At 49.1% G+C, this 21,426-nt stretch overlaps 1 protein-coding gene across 1 annotated transcript in view; it reads right to left on the reverse strand.

Moving 5' to 3' along the window:
- Positions 1-7,429: 7,429 nt before the first annotated feature.
- Positions 7,430-21,426, reverse strand: part of ADD2 (adducin 2) — a 48,359-nt gene continuing 34,362 nt past the window's right edge. Inside the window, exons 11-14 of the mRNA XM_068970973.1 lie at positions 20,870-20,959; positions 18,729-18,876; positions 16,651-16,776; positions 7,430-7,737 (exon numbers count right to left, since the gene is read on the reverse strand). Coding sequence (XP_068827074.1) covers positions 7,430-7,737; positions 16,651-16,776; positions 18,729-18,876; positions 20,870-20,959 — 672 coding nt within the window. The remainder of the gene's footprint in view (positions 7,738-16,650; positions 16,777-18,728; positions 18,877-20,869; positions 20,960-21,426) is intronic.

Consider the following 21,426-nt stretch of genomic DNA (forward strand, 5'->3'; position numbering starts at 1 on the left):
GGTCTGACTCTCACATCCATACATGACTACTGGAAAAACTATAGCTTTGACTGTATGGGTCTTTGTTGGCAAAGTGATGTCTCTGCTTTTTGATATGCTGTTTAGGTTTGTTACAGCTTTCCTTCAAAGGAGCAAGTGTGTTTTCATTTCATGGTTGAAGTCACCATCTGCAGTGATTTTGGAGCCCAGGGAAATAACATCTGTCACTGCTTTCACTTTTTCCCTATTTGCCATGAAGTGATGGGACCAGATGCTGGATCTTAATTTTTTGAATGTTGAGTTTTAAGTCAGCATTTTCACTCTCCTTTTTCACCCTCATAATTAGTTCCTCTTCATTTTCTACCGTTAGAGTGGCATCATCTGCATATCTGAGGTTGAGGTTGTTGATATTTGAAGAAAATCCTCAGCGTTTCTAGCTGGTGGAGGGCACTCGGCCCCCATGCTTGGATTCCTTTAGTCACCACAGTGGAAATTTAGGAGGAGGAGGCGGCGCTCATGGCTTTGGGCCAGGGGAGAGCCTCAGCTCCTGGGGGAAGCCCATGGGGACTTTGGGGACACCTGGATACGAAAAGAAGCTGCATTGTGGAAACAGTGGGCCTGGGAGTGGTGATTGAGTCTGTCTCTGTGGAGGTCTCTTTGCTCAGGACACTGGGTAGTGGGCAGGGGGGAAGAACTTGGTTACCTAGAAGAACTTGGTTTGCATTTGAGCTTTACATATTTACCCATGGCCCAAGACAATTTCCTTATTTCTGAGGCTGTTTCCTCATCTGTGTAATGGGTAATATTAATAGGATCGTGCTCTTAGTTTATGGGGATTAAATGAGGTGCTATAAGTTGCTTAAACAGAGCCTGACTGATGTGTGTGGACCTTGAACAAACACCAGGCCCCTTATTTGAGTAAAGATGAGCTGGGAGGGGCAAAGCAGTTCTTCCCTCCTCTTCTTTCTCCCCTAGTGTCTCTGTTCCCCTTTCACCCTTCAAGGTAACATCTTAGCTTCCCCCGACCCCCACTGTCCTCTGATTCTGGAACCTCTTTGTGTTCCAGCCTGTGGATTTGTTCCCTGCTTCCCTGTGGGGCCCACCCACAGGTTTGTTTCTGAAACTCCCTCCCATCCATTCATACATCCAGCTTTCCACGCAAGAGGTCTCTGGGATAAAAGTTCCCATGTAGGGAGCACCCCTCTGGCTTCTGAGCCCCACAGAGCCAGAAAAACTGGGTAGCCGACAGAGAGGGGTCACACACTGGGAAGCCAAGCATGGTAGATTTACTAGGGTAATATCTGCAGGTGAGAAAACAGCACATACATACAGAAATCCATGGGCAGAGATATGGCCCGGCACCACAAACACCAAAGCAGCGGGGGCTCAGCAAGTGGCTTTGGAAAGTTCTCTTGAAAATCCAAGGGCAGCTTTGGTGCTCAGAGATTCAAACAGAAAACTGTACAAAACCAACCCATAAATATATATATATATTATATTATATATGTGTGTATATATATATAAAATTGCAAAATAAAAGCCCAAGAAACTAGTCAATCTGCACACCAGTGGCTCAAAAAGTGTTAGCGTAAAGGCAAAACCCTTTGTGGGGAAGATGCACAATCCGGGGGCTGGCATTTCAGTAGCAGAAAGAGTATTTACATGGAACCCCTATTTGAAACCTCACAATACTAGGCAAAGCTAAACACAGACCAGATATGTACAAGGGGAAGACGATTGTCAGACACAGACGTATCACCGAAACCATCCACAGCTTTAGAGAACACTGCGCTCCACCAGGCCCCCTGCGCCCTGCCAGGCCAGCCAGGCTCAGGACTGGTTCTGCACCCCTTCTCCCCCCACCAGGAGAGGGCTGGGACTCAGCGGTGTAGCGTAGTTTACAGAAGTTTAAAGGTGGAGCAGCCTGTGGAGATCAATCACCCACAAAGTAGGACTGATAGGCATGGGGTAGAGTTGAAATGAAGGGGTTGGGGTCCCCAAAATATATTCCCATTTTATGAATGCTTTGATGTACGTAATGCAGCCCCTGTCCTTGGTCCACTTATCATCCTCCTTCTGGTTCACTATCAAAGAGAAGATCTGGCCTTTGCATGTCTCAGAATTATGCAAGATTCTGGGGAAAAGAGGTTAGGGCTTTTCTTGCTATTCTCCTACCAACCCCCTGAAGGCCTCAAAACATTTTCTTCACATTGCTAAGAGAGGCGGGGTGTACCCATCACTGCTGCTTGGGAACAGTGGGTGAGAAATGTCGGGGGCTGACTATCTGGAGGCAGCCACTGGTGCTTCCCCATGCCCGCTGCGCCCAAGTCCCTCCTCATGGCAGTAACGGTGAGCACTCCTCCTCTGTCTTCAGGCCCCAATGTCTCATAGTGATGACTCAACTTTGGGGGCAATCTTGAAGGCAAAGGTCACCAAATATCAGTTCGGCAAAACTTCATACCACCTAAGTACAAACCAACACAAAGCACAACTTCTACACTTCTAAGAAAACCCTAACCGAAGATTCTTCCTCATCATTCCTGAAAGGAGAAGCCTGTCTACATGAAAATAATGCAAGGTGCTTTCTCAGGTCGAGAGGACACCCTGCCTGAAACCCTCATGCCGAGTCCTGTGTAAGGTGGCCTCTCACTGTGGGAGGCTGAAGGGGGATCGGTGTGCACGGGTAACAGGCCTCTACCTGTGCACTCAGTTCTGGTAAAAAGGAGGTGACGCCCATGCTTAGGACGTCTGGAGCCCGTCACTCTACTGTGTGCTGTGCACATTTTTTCATATTTCGGCGCCAGTGGGCCTGCCCACAGATAAACAACCAACGAGCACATTTCGTCAGTCAGTTCAGGCCCCTGACACTCGAAAGCGCCCCTCTCAGAACGGATGTGGAGCTGTGGTGACATAACGTTCCTTCAGGTTTTGAACGGTGAGGATCCGTGTCCTTTCTGAGGAGGTGGAGAGCACAGACTTGTCCCCTCCTTCATTCCTTCTCAGACTCTTTGAATGTTATCATCTTAGGCTTGAGCTCATGTGGTAGAGAAGACGTAAAAGGACCTGCTTCCTCTGCATTCAGAGAGAGATAACTGCCAAGTACAGCCACCTCGAGGGTTGCCACTGACCCACACGAGTATCCTGGGGAAAGGAGTAACTTTTTTCATTTGTTCAACAGACAAAAACTGCATACTCCTGCCTGGAGCTACAGCATAAAATTTATACTCATGCAAAAGATGGCACAGAGGCCGAGGGTAGGCTATGTGTCTATCCAACGCTCTGCCTACCTCCGTGGAAAAATCCACCCTTCCTTTCCATCTTCTAGGATTTCAGAAGTGAACTGTGCTGTTGGGTGAATGGTTCTCTCCAACCCACAGCAACCGGAGAAGTGGCCTCATGGCACTTCTCCCCGTGTTGACGGTAGGAGCCCTCTGTGATGACAGCCCCGAGCAACATGCGTGAGTGTCTTGCCCCATCCAGGAGTGACTGACACACCCACTGGGCAGGGGGCAGAGACTGAGCTCCATGGACAATCAGTGGTATAAGGGTGATGCTCCCCAGTGGGATTCTTACTGGACCAGGTTTCTTATCCAGCTCCCTCCCACCAAGTCCTTTAAAAAAAATCCATCTGTCTACAGAAGAAGAACCCCATCTTCTTTGCAGGAGTGTTGAGGGAGGTTACTTTTTATCTGTATAACCTGGCCAAAGTCGGACAGTGACTTGGGTCACGTCTGGAGGCTCTTATGGAGCACAGATCTGAGCTGGTCTCTCGGCAGCACTTTTGCAAAGTTTTGGGAAAGTTTGTGCACGCTCTCACACATCACTGCTGAGTACCAGCCCATGCACAGAGAGCCACTGGCGCCAAGCTTGCTTCTCTATAAGCATCTCTCCCTCTGCCTCCTCACTCCCACACCTGCCCGTCTTCCTAAGGAAACAGGCTCAGAAACTGCTCCACTCCCCAGTTCAGCATCCAGACCACAGCTTATTTGTCTACACTTTCTCATCCTTTTCCATGGTCTATCTGCACTTTCCTGGAAACTATCCTATGGCCTAACAATTCTGAGCTTCCCATATGTACATTTTCTCCAGACAGATAACGGGTCAAAGTATTCAGCCAAACTTTTATTTAGAGCCAAAGAACATGTCCCTTCTCCTCACCCTAAGAGCCTGTGGTCTTGTTTGGACCCCACGCCTGCTTCTGTAGCACTCAGAGCACGGCCTCTGAGTCCCACCAGGCATTTCCTACACATGCAAGGGGAGGACTGGGGGACTCAACGGCTCTCCTAGCAACTCTAGCTCGAGACAAAACAGAACCCCAAACTGCAGTGAGCATTAGCTCTTCGACGATCCCTTCTCCTCACTGTAGAGCTCTCATCAGATGCCTTCCCCACAGAATTCCATGGGAATGAATTCTGCACTGCAGGCTCACTGTTTGCTATAAAGGTAGAGGCAGTGTTAAGGGAGCTCACCACACCTGTTTTGGTGCTGCTGTTTCAGAAAGGCCTCCTCATGGAGCCCTCCCATTCCTCCAGCACTGTCCCCTCCCCTGCACTCCGTTCTCCACTCAGCTACCAAAGCAATTTTTCTAAAATGCAGCCTGCTCTTGATCTACCATGACCACAGCCCTCAGCGGCTCCAGATGCCGTACATGAGGAAGTCTAGCTCCTCCACACCTTCTACCAGTTTCTTTACAATCCACCCTGCCCGCCCGCAAAGCGAAGCCCACCACCCACCTCACACTGCCCGTCCCAGCAACACTGAATCACTCCATGGATGCACCTGGCGCTCCAAACTTCCAGGCCTTTACACACACACACTTCAGTGATCACCAATGTCCTGCTTATCCTCTTGTCCTCCTGGAAAATTTCTCTTCGCTCTGAAAACCTAACTCAACATCACTCCTTGCAGGAAGGTTTCTCTGGCCTGGAAGATAGTAAATTGATGCCTCCTTATGTCACCTCTACATCCTTGCCTATTCCGTAACACGCCTCCTAGACTTGGAGACCTCCTCTGGGTAGGGACAGTCCTCAGGCCTGGCCCATGACCCAAGCTCATGCATGGTTTTTGAACACATGAAGAAAGAACAGATGGATGGGTATGAGGTGGCCCCATGGCATAAACTCCTGCAAGGCACGTTCATCTAAATGAGGCCTCCCTGTTGTAAAGAGAATAGAGAGAATTTGTTGAAAGCAAAGAGTCAGTCAAGATTATTTCTGAGCTGGTCACTCAAACGCAGAAAGCTGCACCAGTGGCTGTTTCCATTCCTACCTTGCTCTTAACACCACCTGCCACTGACTATTCTAGTCACAACGATTGTTTTCTTTTAATGTCAGCAGAGTGCCCACCACTGAGTGGATCCTTAACAAATATCAGGATGAATGGATGGCTGTGAAATAGTTTTCTTTAAAAGGCATCAAAGGATTGGCTTTGAAAGGCATTTCCCACATCACAGACTTTACTGACCTGGGTCATCCATCACAAGACTTGACTCAGAAGCAAAACAGAGAGAGGAGTCTGGGCAGCAGTTAGGAATCTGCTCTAGGGACACCCGTATAGGGCTTTCTTTAGTAATGTGTCAGTTTCATTTCTTCACCCCATCCTTACCAACTATGGATGGTGCTCCTGGCTGCAACCAGAAGGCTCTGGGCTCTCCTTTGTCAGAAGTCCACACTGGCCCAGTCACAGCCCACAATCACCAGGAACTCACTTTGCACTGATGGGGGAAAAGGTGGGTGGTCTCCCACCTTCACTTATGCAGTGGACAACCAGTTGCAGAAACAAAACAGTCCTGGACCAAAATAACCACTCTTGGGAATTAAAGTTTTCTGATCATCACAGCTGCTAAGTGCAAAGGTTCTGACTCTGACAGACCTGGATTCAATCCAGGCTCTGGATCTTTCTAGCCAAGTCACTGGAACAAGTCAATTATTTTTGGGGGGGCTCAGTTTTCATACCCATGAAATGGGAATAATCTGACCCACATCACAGTACTGTCTCAAGAGTTAAAGGATATAGTGTATGTGAAGCCTACATGGTGTGTGTGTATGTGTGTAAGTGTGTGTGTGTGTAGGAAGTGCTCAAAAGCAGAAAACTATGATTAAGAACTTTCAAAAATACTTTGACAATATTCAGGACAGAAAGGGAAAATATTCTTTGAAGACACTGTGCTTAAAAGAGAATGGATTGTCTAGTTTTTAGGAGCCAACAATGCTCATAGATCAGTGTCCCACAGAAAGGTATGAAAAGATAGTGATGGCATTTAAAAAACAGCTGTGGCTCTTACAGGCCCTAGGATGGATGGACAGAGAGTAACAAGGCCAGGGACACCCAAGCCTTTCTCTGAAAGCTGATCCAAGAGGATTAATTCTGAAGCGCTCACCTCATTCTCCTCTGCTGGACCCATAACCCAGAGGAGCCAAGGTCAAGGGGCCAAGGGTAAGATGCCAGTTCCAGGCTATGAGCCAGGGTTTCTAGGTTTGAGGGAAAGTCAGGGGACCCCTAATGTTGGACAGGAGGCAAACCAGACAAGTAGTGTTGCTCAAGTGTCAGGAAAGCTGGAAAGGCGTCATATATCCACACTGTCCCGATCCTCCTGGTACAACCCAAAGCTAACAGAGGATCAAAATTTCCGCAAATTTCAGCCCTGAGCATGAGATGAGTTTTTTCTAAGCTAAATTTGGTTTTAGTTTTCAAGCGCCTGAGATGCACAATTCGAATGTGTTAAGTCCCTGGCTTCTTATATTGATCAAACCATCCCCTGCTTTGGGGTTGACCTGGCTGCCCTCATGCCTGCCCACTCTTACAACTGTTCCGGCCATCATTCCAGAGGTTCCATGAAGAAAGCTCAAGGTTAGTGGTTGGGGAAGCACAAGCTAAGCCATCAGCCCTTGGGAACAGGGATTAACTTCTGGTGGAGGGGACAGGTCCATTTGTCTGGGTACTGTGAGCAGCAGGGCTATTACCCTACAGGAAAGAGAAGAGAGATTTCTACATATAGTGATAGCTCCATCAGCAAGAGACTGGGTTCCCACAAGGACAAGGACCTTGCTCAGGGAAGCCTCAGCCTGTCTGAATGGGGCCTGGTTGGTGGGAGCTGGCGGCCGGCTTTGGCCCCTTGCCCTGGGCTCAGATCAGGGGCAGCATCCTTGTGAGCGTGGCCCACAACTAGGCAGTGTTGTGTCTGGAAGGAGCACAGGACCGCGAGCCAGGAGACGTGAATTCTAGTGCGAGCTCTGCCTTGAACTAGCTGAGTGACCTTGGGAAAGTCACCTGATTTCTGTGGGGCAGAGGGACAATGAGGGGCTGGGGGGGACAATCTCTAAGTTTCCCATCGGAGTGTGACCCAGGGCCTATTCGACCCCTCCTCGGCCCCATGCTTCCAGGGTCAGAGACGGGAGAAGGCGGGGCAGGGGTAGGGGAGACACAAACGGGAGCCGCAGGGGACTGCGAATCAGGACTCCACTTTCTCCTTCTTTTTGCTCTTCTTCAGGAAGGATGGGGTGCGGAATTTCTTCTTCTTCTTTGAGGGAGACTTGGAAGGTGAGCCCTCTGGGGACATGGGGCCGCTGGTGACAGACTCGGTTTTGTCCTTGGAGGTGTCGACATCCGTGTCAGCACTGGTGGTCATCTGGCTGAGGCCTTTGCTGAGGGTGTCCTCCACTGTCTGCCCGTCCTCTCTCCCGTTGACCACCACTCCTTCCTGCTGCGTCACGTCCGGCTCTGTGGCGTCTTTGCTTGTTTCCGTCAGCTTAGCCTCTTCTAGAAAAAGATCCAAACACATGACCCATTAGATTTCATTCAGACAAGAGCTTCTGTCTGGGGCTACAGAACCATTTCCAGGCAATTCTATATGGGAAATCTAGAGCCGTGGAAGTGGCAGGCCCGCGTTGTCAGGGGAGGGCTCTCTCCCACACAGTAGAGAACAGGCCCTTGGTGGGCTAGGGGCTCTGGGTTCTTGTCTACAAATGTAAATGGGTCATGATGTCCAAATGTGGCAGCAACTCAGCAAGGGCCCAGGTGGGAGCTTTCCTTGGTATGGACAGAATGAGGAAAAGACACGGGCAACAGAGAGGCTGGACAGCTCAGGGGAGGTGTCTAAGAATTGTCACTGGTTCAGTTTCACCAGTAAAAATATGAAAACGACATGCTTTCATACCCGTTTCATTTCCCACACCAGTGAGGAACTTTAAAAAATGGGCAGTATCTTCCCAGTAGGCAGAGCAGGGGCAGGCAGAGCGAGGCTGGGGTTCCCTGAGTGGCCCAGACCCTACAGACTGCCACCCGTTCAAGGCCAGAAACAGAACCCTCCAACCGCCCCTCCTCCTCCTTCCCACTCTCACCCCACCCTCCTCCCCATTCGAGTTCTGAAATGCATGGACGGGGAGGGAGGAAGGAAAACTATAACTGTAGACTTGGAAAAGTAGAAGGGAATGTGAGGATCATCTCGCTCCTCCCCATCTTACCGATGGGAAAATTGAGTGAAATAGTAAAAGGGGACAGACTTCAGCCTCCTGCTGTCCCAGCTTAGTGCTCTTTACACTGTGAAACTGAGACGTGTGAGTGTTATCTGTGTGTGAGAGTGCATGTGTGTGAGTGCACACCTGTGTATGTGTGCACGAGTGCACATGTGTGATGGTGACTGGATGTTGATGTGCATGTGCGTGCATGTGTGTGAATGTACGCTTCTGTAAGTGTGCAAGTGTGTGAGAGTGCACGTGTGCACGTGCATTATGCATGTGTGCACATGTGTCAGTATGTGAGTACACATGAGTACTTGTGTGTGCATGAGTGTGCATGTATGAGTATACACGTGTGTGAGTATGTACGTATGAGTGAACATGTGTATCTGTGTCAGTGTGCACATGCATGTGTGTGAATGCACACCTGTATGTATCAGTGTGTGCATGAGTGCACATTTGTGACTGTGACTGGGTGTTAGTATGCATGTGTGTGTCTGCACTTCTGTGAGTGTGCAAGTGTGTGTGCATTATGCATGTGTGTGCACATGTCTATATGTAAGTGCACATGAGTGCTTGTATATGTGTGAAAGTGCATGCGTGTGCATGTGTGTGAGTATGCACATATGAGTGAGCATGTGTATCTAAGTGTGTGAATGTGCACATGGTAGGCACATGTGATTGCACACAAGTGTGCGGGTGTGATTGCACACACGTGTGAGTGTGCATGTGTTGAACACATGTGTACATGTTCATGTGTGTGAGTGTGTGTGTGTGAATGTGCACATGAGTACGCATGTGTGTAAGTGGGAGGGATAGCTAGGGAAGGTGGGGCTGGTCATTTACAGAGTGGGACAAAACAGACATCTTGGGAAAGGGCTAGGGTTTTTAACAGGGTAAAGACTGAAGAAATATCTGGTTACATGGAAGAGGGCGTTAAATTTGGAAACAGTTAGAATGGGCTAGTTTAACCCTCTGGGCAAACCAAGGTCTTCTCCAATGACTCCTGAGGACTGTCCTCTCTTACTACTGAGGGCCTTGGCTCTGACTCCCATCTTCCTACTGTCTGGCCCGCATCCTGCCATCATCCACCTACCAAGCCCTCTAACGCCCTTGACTCCTATGGCCCTTATAGTCTGCTCTCCCACTATGCATGCCCATGGTCATCACTGGCCATTCTCTTAAACACAGGAAAGCAGTCCAGACACAACCTTCCCCCGACTGCTCTCCTCTCCTCTCCTCATCTGCTTTTGGCCTCATCAACCCTCTGTCCCTGGACCCGTCTCTGCCATCACAGCCTGTTTCCCTCTGCCTGGACCACCCTTCTCTATCTTCTCCATGTCCCCAACCTTCACCCACACAATGAATCAGCTTGAGTCTTACCCTCCCCTTGAACTCTTTCCTGATCCCATCCTTGCTTCCAGGTAGAATGTGTCACTCCTTTTGGCCCCTACTATACAAATTCCCATCACAGCAATATAAAACAATCACTTCTTTTAAATGTCTATCCCCTCCCTCAAAACTGAAATAAATTAGATAAGATTGTGTTTAATTATTTATGTAACTAGCTCATAGGAGGTACTCAAAAAGTAACTGTGGAACCCATGAATGGTTGAATGCATCAGCAAACAAATGAACACGTGAACGTTTTTTCCAACCAAGCCAACACCGCACATTGTCATCTTTCTTACTTGTCACAGCCTGAGCCAACCATGTAAACAAAGAGCAGCCTGTGTGCTGGCCTTTACCTTCTGAACCTCCTCCCCTGTCCCCACTCTCAACCTCCCGGACTTTCTTTGTTCCTTTCATGGCCCCTCACTTAGGTGACCGATGAGGTCATATTTCTCAAGTCTCCCCCTCTCCGATGACTTTGTTACCTGTTTTCTAGCTCTATGAACACAACTGCGGATTAGAGGGCTCCCCCTTTCTGTCCATGTGCCTCTTCCTGTCCTGGTGGTAACAGGCATCCTTACTCCAACAGCACCATTCACCCATGCCCACCCCAGCAGCCTCATCCAGAGCCACAGCTTCTGCCATGTCTTGCTTTACAGGCATACACCCAGGTTCTTCTTCCCCATCCAGAAAATGAGACCATGCTGAGTATACTGCCAGCATCTCTCACGCTGGCAGTATACAGAGCTTTCTCATGATGAATTGTTCGGGGAGCAGCAGAAACACAAAGTGGGGCTGGGAGGCAATAGGCCTTGGAGAAGTCAGGTTCCAAATTAAGGTCATCACTCCTTCAACTGGAAGAAACCAAAAACATGGAAGGGTGTGGCTGGCCAAGAGAAGGGGAAGCAGGACAGGGCTCTAGAAATACTTATTGTGCCCCAGTAAGAAAAGCATCAAGGACCAGCTCTGAGAGTCCAGATCCCTCCTCTGCTAAAAGCCCAAAACAAGTAAGATCAGAACTTGATGGGTCTTCAGCTATTTGAAGGCCAGGCTGGGAAGAGGCCCAGCAACTAGAAGCAGTTGGAAACTCACCTTCTCACATCCCCTAAGGAAAATCACTGGCTTTCTCTCCTAGATGGGGCACTTGGAGCTCTGGGAGTAGGAGTCAGATGTGGGAGTGGGTGGAATGAAAGAGAGGCTAGAAAATGGGGGTGTCTATCCAAGGATGATGGTCAGGAAGCAGAAGGAAGAGGAAAGGGAGTAGGGAGAGTGCCCTTTCTCTTTCAGAGAAAGACTGGGCTTGGCAGTCAGGGACAATATCTACACCCTCATGGGTTGGAAAGAGCTGAAAGGCTTGCAGAGGCTGGAGGAGGAAGAGAGGTGCTTTGGGAGGGAGATGCCAAGCTTGTTTGGGTACTTACCTCTCAGAGTGGATTTCTCACTTTCCCTCAGCATCCAAACACTTGTCTCTCAGTCCTCCAGTGTCCCCCCCCAGAAATGCCCACACCCTGGAAAGCTCACTCTACTCTTGTCTGCCAGTCCAAGCATATATCTCCCCATGGTCTGGTTCAAGCCTCTCTCGACATTTGACAATGATCTTGCCCTTTTCTAAACCGACTACCAATATATTAATTTTACACTTGAGTGTGGCCCCCTCCCACACTGAGTATGGGATGGCCCTGTGACTTGGAGGAAGCAATAGAATGCAGAGGGAAGTGCCACTAGAGGAAATGCCATTAAAGGAAGTGCTTTCTAACCAGCCTTAGGCTAAAGAATTAAGAAAGCGTAGCAGCTTCTGCTAGCTTCTGTTTGGGGAGCCCTGAGGCACCATGTATAAAGTCCAACAACCTTGATGGGAACATAGATGGAGAAGCCACATGAAGAGTGCCTACAACCATGTGGAGAGAGACAGAGACAGACAGACAAAGAGGCCCAGCCATTCCACTGTCCCAGCTGAGCCCAGCCTTCCAGCCACTCCTACCAAGGCACCTGACATGTGAGTGCATTATCTTGGAAATTCTAGTTCAGTCAGGCACCCAGATGACTGCAGCTCCAGCTGACATCAGTGGAGCATAAGAACCATCCCGCTGAGCCTAGTCAACCCACAGAAGAACTAATTTCCATAAACCGGTTCTCATTAAGTGCTATGATTTAATAATTATCTACTGCTACATACCAAACCACCCCAAAACTTAGTGACTTAAAACAGCAAGCAGTATAGTATCTCTCACAACCCTGGGAACACAGTACACAGTGAGAGCTCATTTATGAAAACACAGCACTGGATCCTTTTATATTTAGGAGCTCCTTTTATCCTGATAACGATGCTGTGAATTAGGAAAGGCAAGGATTCATGTTAGTCCCCTATTCTTTAGTGTTTTTAAGTACCTTATTTGAGATGGCTAAACTAGTCAGTGACAGGGCTGATCTTCTAACGTCAAACGCAGGGCTATTTCTTTGCGGGAATAGCCAGCGCTCCTGGGGGGATGGAGTTCTCAGGGGCAGGGACAGTCAGGAGCTGGTCAAAGAGAAGGTGATGAGAGAGATGGCAGAGGTGAAGAGGGGGACTTGAAAGCCTCTTTCAGAGAGGCTGGGTGGTAGGAGTCAAGGAGACAGAGGAAGAGTGATGGTGAGGTGATTTAGCACAAGAGGATTTGAGAGTATGGTGACAGATGGAGAAAAAGCCATTCTTGACCCAATAGGTGAGCTACACGTGAAAGTGCAGATGCTACTTGGAGTGTTAGCCCTGAGGAGCTGGGCAAGACATCGGGCAGCATGGCCAAGCCACCCAGCCTCACCTCACAACCGTCACCCTAGACAGCTCCAAATGGGCCTCATCACATGAGGTCGGCTCCAAAGAGGTCCACATTCCCCAACTCTGTCTATTTCAGGAAGTCCCTTTTCTAACAACTCAACTGGGGTGTGCCTCTCCATGGAGCACGGATTTGGGTCAGAGAAAAGCAGGAATTCAGCCAGTGGGAAAGCAGTGATCCCACCCCTTACATCCTCCTTCTCCTGCCCTCTGTCCCACTGGACAGCAGAGAGTGCTCTAAGGGGCTCCCAAGAGCTGAAATGGAAGCCTCTTCTCAGTGGCATCGCCTTCCTGCAGTTGGCTGCAGGGATGCTGCAGACAGCAGTCAGGCTGGGTGCTCTCTGCATCCAGATCTGGCAGTTGTGCCCCAAAGTCATTCAGGCTGTGGCCTCCAGCCCTAGAAGACACCATGGGCTCCTTAGATGGGCCCATGCATTAGGAATGGGCTGCAGATGTGCTCCTGAGGCGACAGGAACTGCCAGAGGGGAGCACCCAGCAGCTGGTCCCACAGTGCATTCACTGTGGGGGATTGCTGCTTCTGGGAGGTGTGCCCTGCATGAATACAAGAGTGTGCATAAGTACATCTCTCTTAGAGGAAGCCTAGGCTATGCACAGCACATGTGGAATTGGTCATGGCATTTACAGTCAGGAAACCTCCCAAAGGCAAGGCTGTAAACTGCAAATTAAAAATTGAGGAGAAATCTATTTCCTTTGAAATACTCCTCCCTCCCCACATTGTGAGTGTTGGAGTAAGTTAGTAAACAGCATCTCTGTACTTCTGACAGAGACAGGTATTCAGAATCAGAGGAAACTCCTTTGATGAAGGCACAAATGGGAAGAGGAAGGAAAACACTGGTGCAGACAGGCCGACAACACTGTGATGAGACAGATGGACACAGTCACGGGACATCCACCCAGGCTCTGGCCCCAAGCAGATGGGTTTCCTCTGGCAGTGCTAGGCCTGCAGTCAAGGCAGCAACTCACTTACAGAAGGAGCTCAGGATTGTGGTATGCAAGCAGCATCCACATGTCTGGCCATTCTACCCAGGAAGGGGAAGGGTCCATCAGGCCACCCAGCTGGTACCATCTGCATGGGGTCCAGCCCTCCCTAGTGAGGGCCCCAGGGAACCCAGGAGAGGAGCATTCATTCCCCACAGTGATTCCAGAAGCTCATTAAAGCCACTTTCATGATCTGGGAGGTGTAGACGATATTATTCAGTTCAGTTCAGTCGCTCAGTCGTGTCTGACTCTTTGACACTCCATGAATCGCAGCATGCCAGGCCTCCCTGTCCATCGCTAACTCCTGGAGTTCATCCAAACTCACGTCCATTGAGTCGGTGATGTCATCCAACCATCTCATTCTCTGTCGTCCCCTTCTCCTCCTGCCCTCAATCTTTTCCAGCATCAGGGTCTTTTCAAATGAGTCAGCTCTTTGCATCAGGTGGCCAAAGTATAGGAGTTTCAGCTTCAGTATCAGTCCTTCCAATGAAAATTCAGGACTGATTTCCTTTAGAATGGACTGGTTGGGTCTCCTTGCAGTCCAAGGGACCCTCAAGAGTCTTCTCCAACACCACAGTTCAAAAGCATCAATTGTGCCCTCAGCTTTCTTTACAGTCCAACTCTCACATCCATACATAACCACAGGAAAAACCACAGCCTTGACTAGACGGAACTTTGTTGACAAAGTAATGCCTCTGCTTTTCCATATGCTGTCTAGGTTGGTCATAACTTTCCTTCCAAGGAGTAAGTGTCTTTTAATTTCATGGCTGCAGTCACCATCTGCAGTGATTTTGGAGCCCAGAAAAATAAAGTCAGCCACTGTTTCCACTGTTTCCCCATCTATTTGCCATGAAGTGATGGGACCAGATGCCATGATCTTAGTTTCTGAATGTTGAGCTTCAAGCCAACTTTTTCACTCTCCTCTTTCATTTTCATCAAGAGGCTCTTTAGTTCTTCTTCACTGTCTGCCATAAGGGTGGTGTCATCTGCATATCTGAGGTTATTGATATTTCTCCCAGCATTCTTGATTCCAGCCTGTTCTTCCTCCAGCCCAGCATTTCTCATGATGTACTCTGCATATAAGGTAAATAAGCAGGGTGACAATATGCAGCCTTGATGTACTCCTTTTCCTATTTGGAACCAGTCTGTTGTTTCATGTACAGTTCTAACTGTTGCTTCCTGACCTGCATACAGATTTCTCAAGAGGCAGGTCAAGTGGTCTGGTATTCCCATCTCTTTCAGAATTTTCCACAGTTTATTGTGATCCACACAGTCAAAGGCTTTGGCATAGTCAATCAAACAGAAATAGACGTTTTTCTGGAACTCTCTTGCTTTTTCCATGATCCAGCAGATGTTGGAATTTGATTTCTGGTTCCTCTGCCTTTTCTAAATCCGGCTTGAACATCTGGAAGTTCACGGTTCACGTATTGCTGAAGCCTGGCTTGGAGAATTTTAAGCATTACTTTACTAGTGTGTGAGATGAGTGCAGTTGTGCAGTAGTTTGAACATTCTTTGGCACGGTCTTTCTTTAGGATTGGAATGAAAACTGACCTTTTCCAGCCCTGTGGCCACCGCTGAGTTTTCCAAATTTGCTGGCATATTGAGTGCAGCACTTTCACAGCATCATCTTTCAGGATTTGAAATAGCTCCACTGCAATTCCATCACCTCCACTAGCTTTGTTTGTAGTGATGCTTCCTAAGGCCCCTTTGACTTCACATTCCAGGATGTCTGGCTCTAGTTGAGTGATCACACCATCGTGATTATCCGGGTTGTGAGGATCTTTTTTGTACAGTTCTTCTGTGTATTCTTGCCACCTCTTCTTAATATCTTCTGCTTCTGTTAGGTCCCTACCATTTCTGTCCTTTATTGAGCCCATCTTTACGTGAAATGTTCCCTTGGTATCTCTAATTTTCTTGAAGAGATCTCTAGTCTTTCCCATTCTATTGTTTTCTTCTATTTCTTTGCATTGATCACTGAGGAAGGCTTTCTTATCTCTCCTTGCTATTCTTTGGAACTCTGCCTTCAAATGAGTATATCTTTCCTTTTCTCCTTTGGGTTTTTAGGGTTAGGGTTAGGACGATATTATTATTATTATCTACCAAACCTATATTATTAATCATAACCACAATTGGATCTTATATTTAAATCATGCTTTTACTCTTTCCAAGTATGTTTTCATCTATACCTTCCCTTATATATAAAAAAAACCTTCAAAAGGAAAAATAGCAATATTAGTAGCCCCATTTGACAGTCAAGGAAACTGAGGGATGAAGACTGATCTTCTAAAATCAGCAGTTGAGTTCTTATTAGTTACCAGTTGAGTTGGGCCTAGAGCTCTGTTCTATAAACCAGCATCTAATGCTGTGGTTTTCAACCTGGGCTATGTATTAGGCTCACCTGGAGAGAGATCTTATCACTTTAGGCTGCACTCCTCCACCCCTACTCCTAGACCACTGAACTCGGAATCACTGGGGTAGGACCTTGGCAGGTGTCAGGAACGGTAAAGCTCCCCAGGTGATTCTAATGCACAATCAAGGTTGACAAGGACATCATCAGCCTTACCTGGGAGCTTGCTGGACATGCAGGGTCTCAGGTCCCACCCCAGACTTAACTGCATCTTAATTTTAACATTTTAATCTTCACTTTAACCAGATCCCTAGGTGATCCCTGTGCACAGTAGAGTCTAAGCACTGGGCTGCTGCATCTTGAAAGGCCCACCAGCAGTCTGGCCTGAGTTGAAGATGAGGAGGCTATGGGCCAGTCATTAACATACTCAGCATTGCTTAGACCGGGCTATACCCGCAAGGTGTATTGTCACAGCCTGTGAATGGAACAAGCTTAAAACTGGCAACCTCTATTTCAGGATCCCTAGAAATAGCAGAGGGGAAGGAGTTTCTGGTAGGAGGGCAGCATGTGTCAAAAGGCGGGGGTGCTGCAGTGCACAACTCCATGCAGACCCCTTTCTGGGTCTGTGCCTCCTCCCTGCCAGCGAGCACTTCAGCTCAACTCACCATCCACAGATTTGGAGGGAGAGCCCACGGGGCTCTTTGGCTCGGACTTGGCTGGGCTCTGAGCTGGAGAAGCAGGTGCAGACTTCACAGGGGAGCCAGGTTCCTCTGGGGCAGGCTCCTTCTCTCCTGAAAACACAGAAAACCAACTCAGGACAGAGGTCAGGCAGAAGAGAGATGGGCAGACAGAGTGCTTTGAGGCAATGCTTTCTTCTACTTGGTCCTCATTTCCCCTAACTGGAATTAGCTGCTTCCCCATCCCCCCACTCCCACCCCCACCCCCGCCCACACACTTTTTTAAATGTCTGCTACACTCTGGGCGAGGCAAATGGGAAGAGTCAGAGTCTAGGTCTGTTTCCTCTATCAAATCACATCCTTGGATGGATTATATTACCCTTGATGTGGACGCAAGACTGCAGGGAAATTCCCGCCCAACATTTGTATGCAGCTCACATATTATTTATGTAATTTACATGTTCAGTCCAAACAATCTCTAGAGACAAAAAGCACTGTATTTTTCTATCTACTTCTTTGACTGGCATGTGAGAACTCCAAGCAAGCTGGCAAGGGTTCTTCTAGTGCCTTTGTGCCCAGGAAGATGGCTGACTTTGGGTGGGAAGGGAGGACGTGGAAAAAGGTCCTTCCCTGAGGGAATAAAAGCCTTTGATACCATGCAGGGGCCTGTGGGACTCCTGGGCACAAGGCCTCTCTGTCCCTCATCTCTTTGATTATAGAAAGCTACTCTCATTCAACCTCCATGATCTTCCCTGAGTTCCAATGGGGAGATTCAAGCTGTTGTTAATTATCAAAGGGACAGGAGGTGAGACAAGGGAGAAACAAACAGCAAGAGCAGCCTTGGGGCAAGGCCCATCAGAGGATGCACACAACCATATCTTTGAGCTATTTTGCAGATACTGAAATGCCCTCCAAGTGGAAGAAGGTAATGATTAATAATGACATGCTGCCCACAAGCATGCAGACCCCAGATCAGTTGGAACTGAAGGCTAATGATGCTGACTCCAACTTACCACACCACCAACCCATCCAAAGAATGTCCATGAGCTGATCACGCCCTCTTTGGACAATTAATACTAAATTTCTCACTATCTTCCCTAAGTTGGAACACATGGTTGTGACGGCATAAGCCCACCATTGCCCCCTTGGCCTGGCAAAACAGTAAAGCTACTCCTATCTACTTCACCCAAAACTCTGTCTCTGAGATTTGATTCTGCAACTGGTGCAGAGAGAGGCTGAGCTTTCAGCATCATCTTGTCTGGTGGACAAAATCAAGAGCTAAGTCCTGTGTCGCAGACCCCAAGGGCATCTAGAGCAAAGAGAAGGGACAGCTCATGAGGGGAAGAGAGAGGGCTTCCTAGGTGGAGAGAAGTTTGCCGCAGAGCCTGAAGTGTAGACGATATTGAATAAGGTAGCCAAGAAGGGAAACTCTGCCAGGAAGGGACAAAGGCATGAACAAGCTCGCAAGAGTCAGCGTGGAGGGATGGGCTTGACTGAGATTCTGACATAAAGGCCTTGGCTGCTGACAGTTCTGATTTCCAGGTTTATACCAAAACCAGATAGATCCATCAACAACAGTGATCACTATAATAATGATCATATTATTATAACTAACATTTGTCTGGTGCTTACTGACCTAGGCCATATTTATATGGTGCTACTCTAAGTAAGCACCACATGGATTAACTCCTTCTTCCCAGGTGAGAGCGCCAATGGGATCATGGGAGCACCATGTAACCACTGCCAGGTAGGAGCCATGAGGGGCATTATTGGGGATAACAGTATTATGCTCCTAAGAATATTGTTTGGTGATGAGGCAGGAAGGTCAAATTGAAGACATAGGAGAGAAGAGGCACAGAGAAGCAAATGAAGATTGAAAACAAAGCAAAGAAGCCTGGATGGAGCCCTGGGGCTCTGGTGGGCAGGAAGGAGTGGGTCCGGCTGCTTGGGGGTGGGTAGCAGGGGGTAGTGATGGCCTCAGTTTCTCTGCTGCCTCCCTGGTGCCCCAAGCTCTCCCCTCCCTCCGACAGGTCCTGAAGCACTGGCCCCCCACCAGGGTTATTTACCCTCCAGTTCTAGCTTCTTCCTCTCCACCTCCTTCTTGTACTCCTCCAGCTCCTGGTCTGTGAGTTGGCTGAAGGGGTTGGGTGCCGTCTCCTCGGATTCGTCTTTGGCATCCGCCTGGCCCTGGGACATCAGCTGGCTGTCTGTGGACTGAAAGTTAACCACAGAGCGTGTTGCCCTCTGAACGCCGTGCTCGGGGCCCAGGCCCCAGCTTCCTTTCAGACTCATGTGGCTGCCCATGGTCTTGCTAGGGACAGCGTGGCAAGCAGCTCCTTGGGAATAGCTCAGGGCCTTGGGGTGGGGTTGCTCACTCCTTCCCACGGCTATCTCACCCCAAGACCTGGATTCTCTGCAACTGCCTGGATGAATGCAGGGGTACCTCCCTCTGCCCCGGAAATAAAATCAAAGGATGCTCCCAAGGAGAAGGAAGATGCACCTTTATTGCAATCTCTCCTGTGGACACTTGCAAGCTGTCACTACGCAAATACAGTCAGCGGCCCACAGTCAGCCAGCCAAAAGCCAGCAAGCAAAGCGTTGGCTCAACCAGCTTCAAGCCAGCCACTCCCCACCCACCACCCCTCCTCCCCCAGCAGCAGCACAAGCCACACAGCACACAGCAGTGAATTCGTATGCAAAAAACACACAGTGACTCCAGCATTCTCAGTCCAAACTGTTAGTTCTGTTGTGCACACAGTCATAAATTCAAGGAAGTCAAGGTCTTGAATCTTGGATCTTCAACCTGCCTGCTTTGCAGGTCCCCACAGGGACACTGGCAAAATCACTGTGTTTCAACACCTCTGGGGAGCCCCTGGCTCTGGAGAGCTCACCGCTGGGCCTTGTGTGAGCTCCGGGAATCCTTTGACCCCTCTCACCCAGGACAGGGACTGATATTCAGATCCCAAAGCCCTTTATCCCTTTATCCTAACTCAGCATCCTCCTCTTGGCCTTTGAAGATACAGTGCTCTGGAGCTGAAGAGCCAAAGAAAGTGAAGCCCAAGGGAGGTGAGCCAGAGCAGCTGGCCCACATCACTAACTCTCAGGCCATCTGTTTCTGGCCCAGCAGGTATTCTGATGATGGACCCTGGGCTCCTACCGAAAGAAGGGCAGCACTGGGCCTATCAATTATGGGGTTCACAGGAGAGTCCAACACCAAGATCCCAAGAAGAGGGACTCCAAGGAGAGCACTCAGTATAAATGGCAGCGTTTTTAATAATTTTGCTCATTGTATTGAATTCTCACCTCCCCCCAATATTATGGGCGAGTATGTCTATCCTTGACCCTGTAGCACATTTGATGTCCCTCCTCTTGGTTGAGCTGGGGTGGGGCGGAGGGGATGGCATGACCTTCACACTTCCCTTGCCAATGGGCACCCATCTTGTGAATTTCAGCCCCATCTGCAATCATGACATTAGTTTGCTCTGCAGAGAGGAATGGTTCCTGAATCCTCCACACACCCAGCCCCAGCCGTTACTGCTAAGGAAGATGCCACTGTGACTTTGCAATGAGCAGCAATGATTTCCAACACAAGCCAGAACTCTGACCTTTACCCCTTTCGCTAAGCACTACACAAACACTGTTCTATCTCAAGCATGGAAACAACTTTGTATTTTCTAACTCCATGTGGGTTTTGCAGGCAACTCACTGGCCCTCCCCCTCCTGCAGAGCACCTGTCCTTATATACATGTCTGCCCTCTGAGAGCACATGGGCATCCTCTCAGAGGTATGGCCTGATGATGCCATATTCAAGCACAGAGGACAGAACCATTTGGAGCAGGCAGCTGTAGAGCCGCTGGGAGCGGCCAGCCGCTGCTCCTGCGAGCCCACCCTGCGGAGCACTGGCAGAGGGCAGACAGGAGTTCCACAGGGGAACCAGGGAAGCCATATCACTTCGTATCACTCCGGCGGGTGGGCGGATTGGGCTGCTCCCCACCCCTTCTCCCGGCCCTCCCGGCGCCCACAGCGGGCGATAAGACACTGTCCTCAGTCCTCACAGCATCCATTTTGCAGCAAGAGCACCAGCGCCCAAGAGCACAGGGAAAGGTGGGCATATGTGGGCTCAGGGGTCCTGCCGCCCAGCCCCAGGCACTGCAGACCCAGAAGGCAAACTCGTTTCCCCTGCAGACGGGGGCAGCATCTGCTGTACCGGGCTTCGGCTCTTCTCTGCGATGACGCTCGCCAGCAGCTGGGACTGGGGCCCTGCCGACTTCACATCCTGTCTGTTTTGTTCTCGAATCTGTGTGAAAAGGCGGGGGGAACAGTGAGCTAGCGGTCCAGAAGCAAGGCGTACTTAATAGGCCGCCCAGCGTGGTGTGAACATAACACAGTAACACATCACGTCCAGGGAATGAGTAGTTGATGTGAAACACCAGATTCTCATGGACTCTAAGAAGGTCATTGTAAGAGATGAAGAGTGAAACGAGGCATGGTAGATCCTTGAGGGGGATTCTCAATTTTCAATATTCCTATAAAGTCCCTGAGGAATTGGTTTAAACTACAGATTTCTGGGGAAGGGGGACACCTCCTACTTGTTAAATCTCAAACCCGTGGGAGGAGGGTTGAGGGTAAGCCAGAAATCTGCATTTCAGAGGCGCACACATTGAAACGCTGCTCCGAGAGCATGCCTGACCTATTGGAGGTGGTTCTGTTCCAACTTAGGTATTTAAAGTAACATGAAGAAAATAAGTGAGTGAACTATAAAGC

This window comes from Capricornis sumatraensis, chromosome 1 (genome assembly GCF_032405125.1).
Source record: "Capricornis sumatraensis isolate serow.1 chromosome 1, serow.2, whole genome shotgun sequence".
Classification (NCBI taxonomy): Eukaryota; Metazoa; Chordata; class Mammalia; order Artiodactyla; family Bovidae; genus Capricornis; species Capricornis sumatraensis.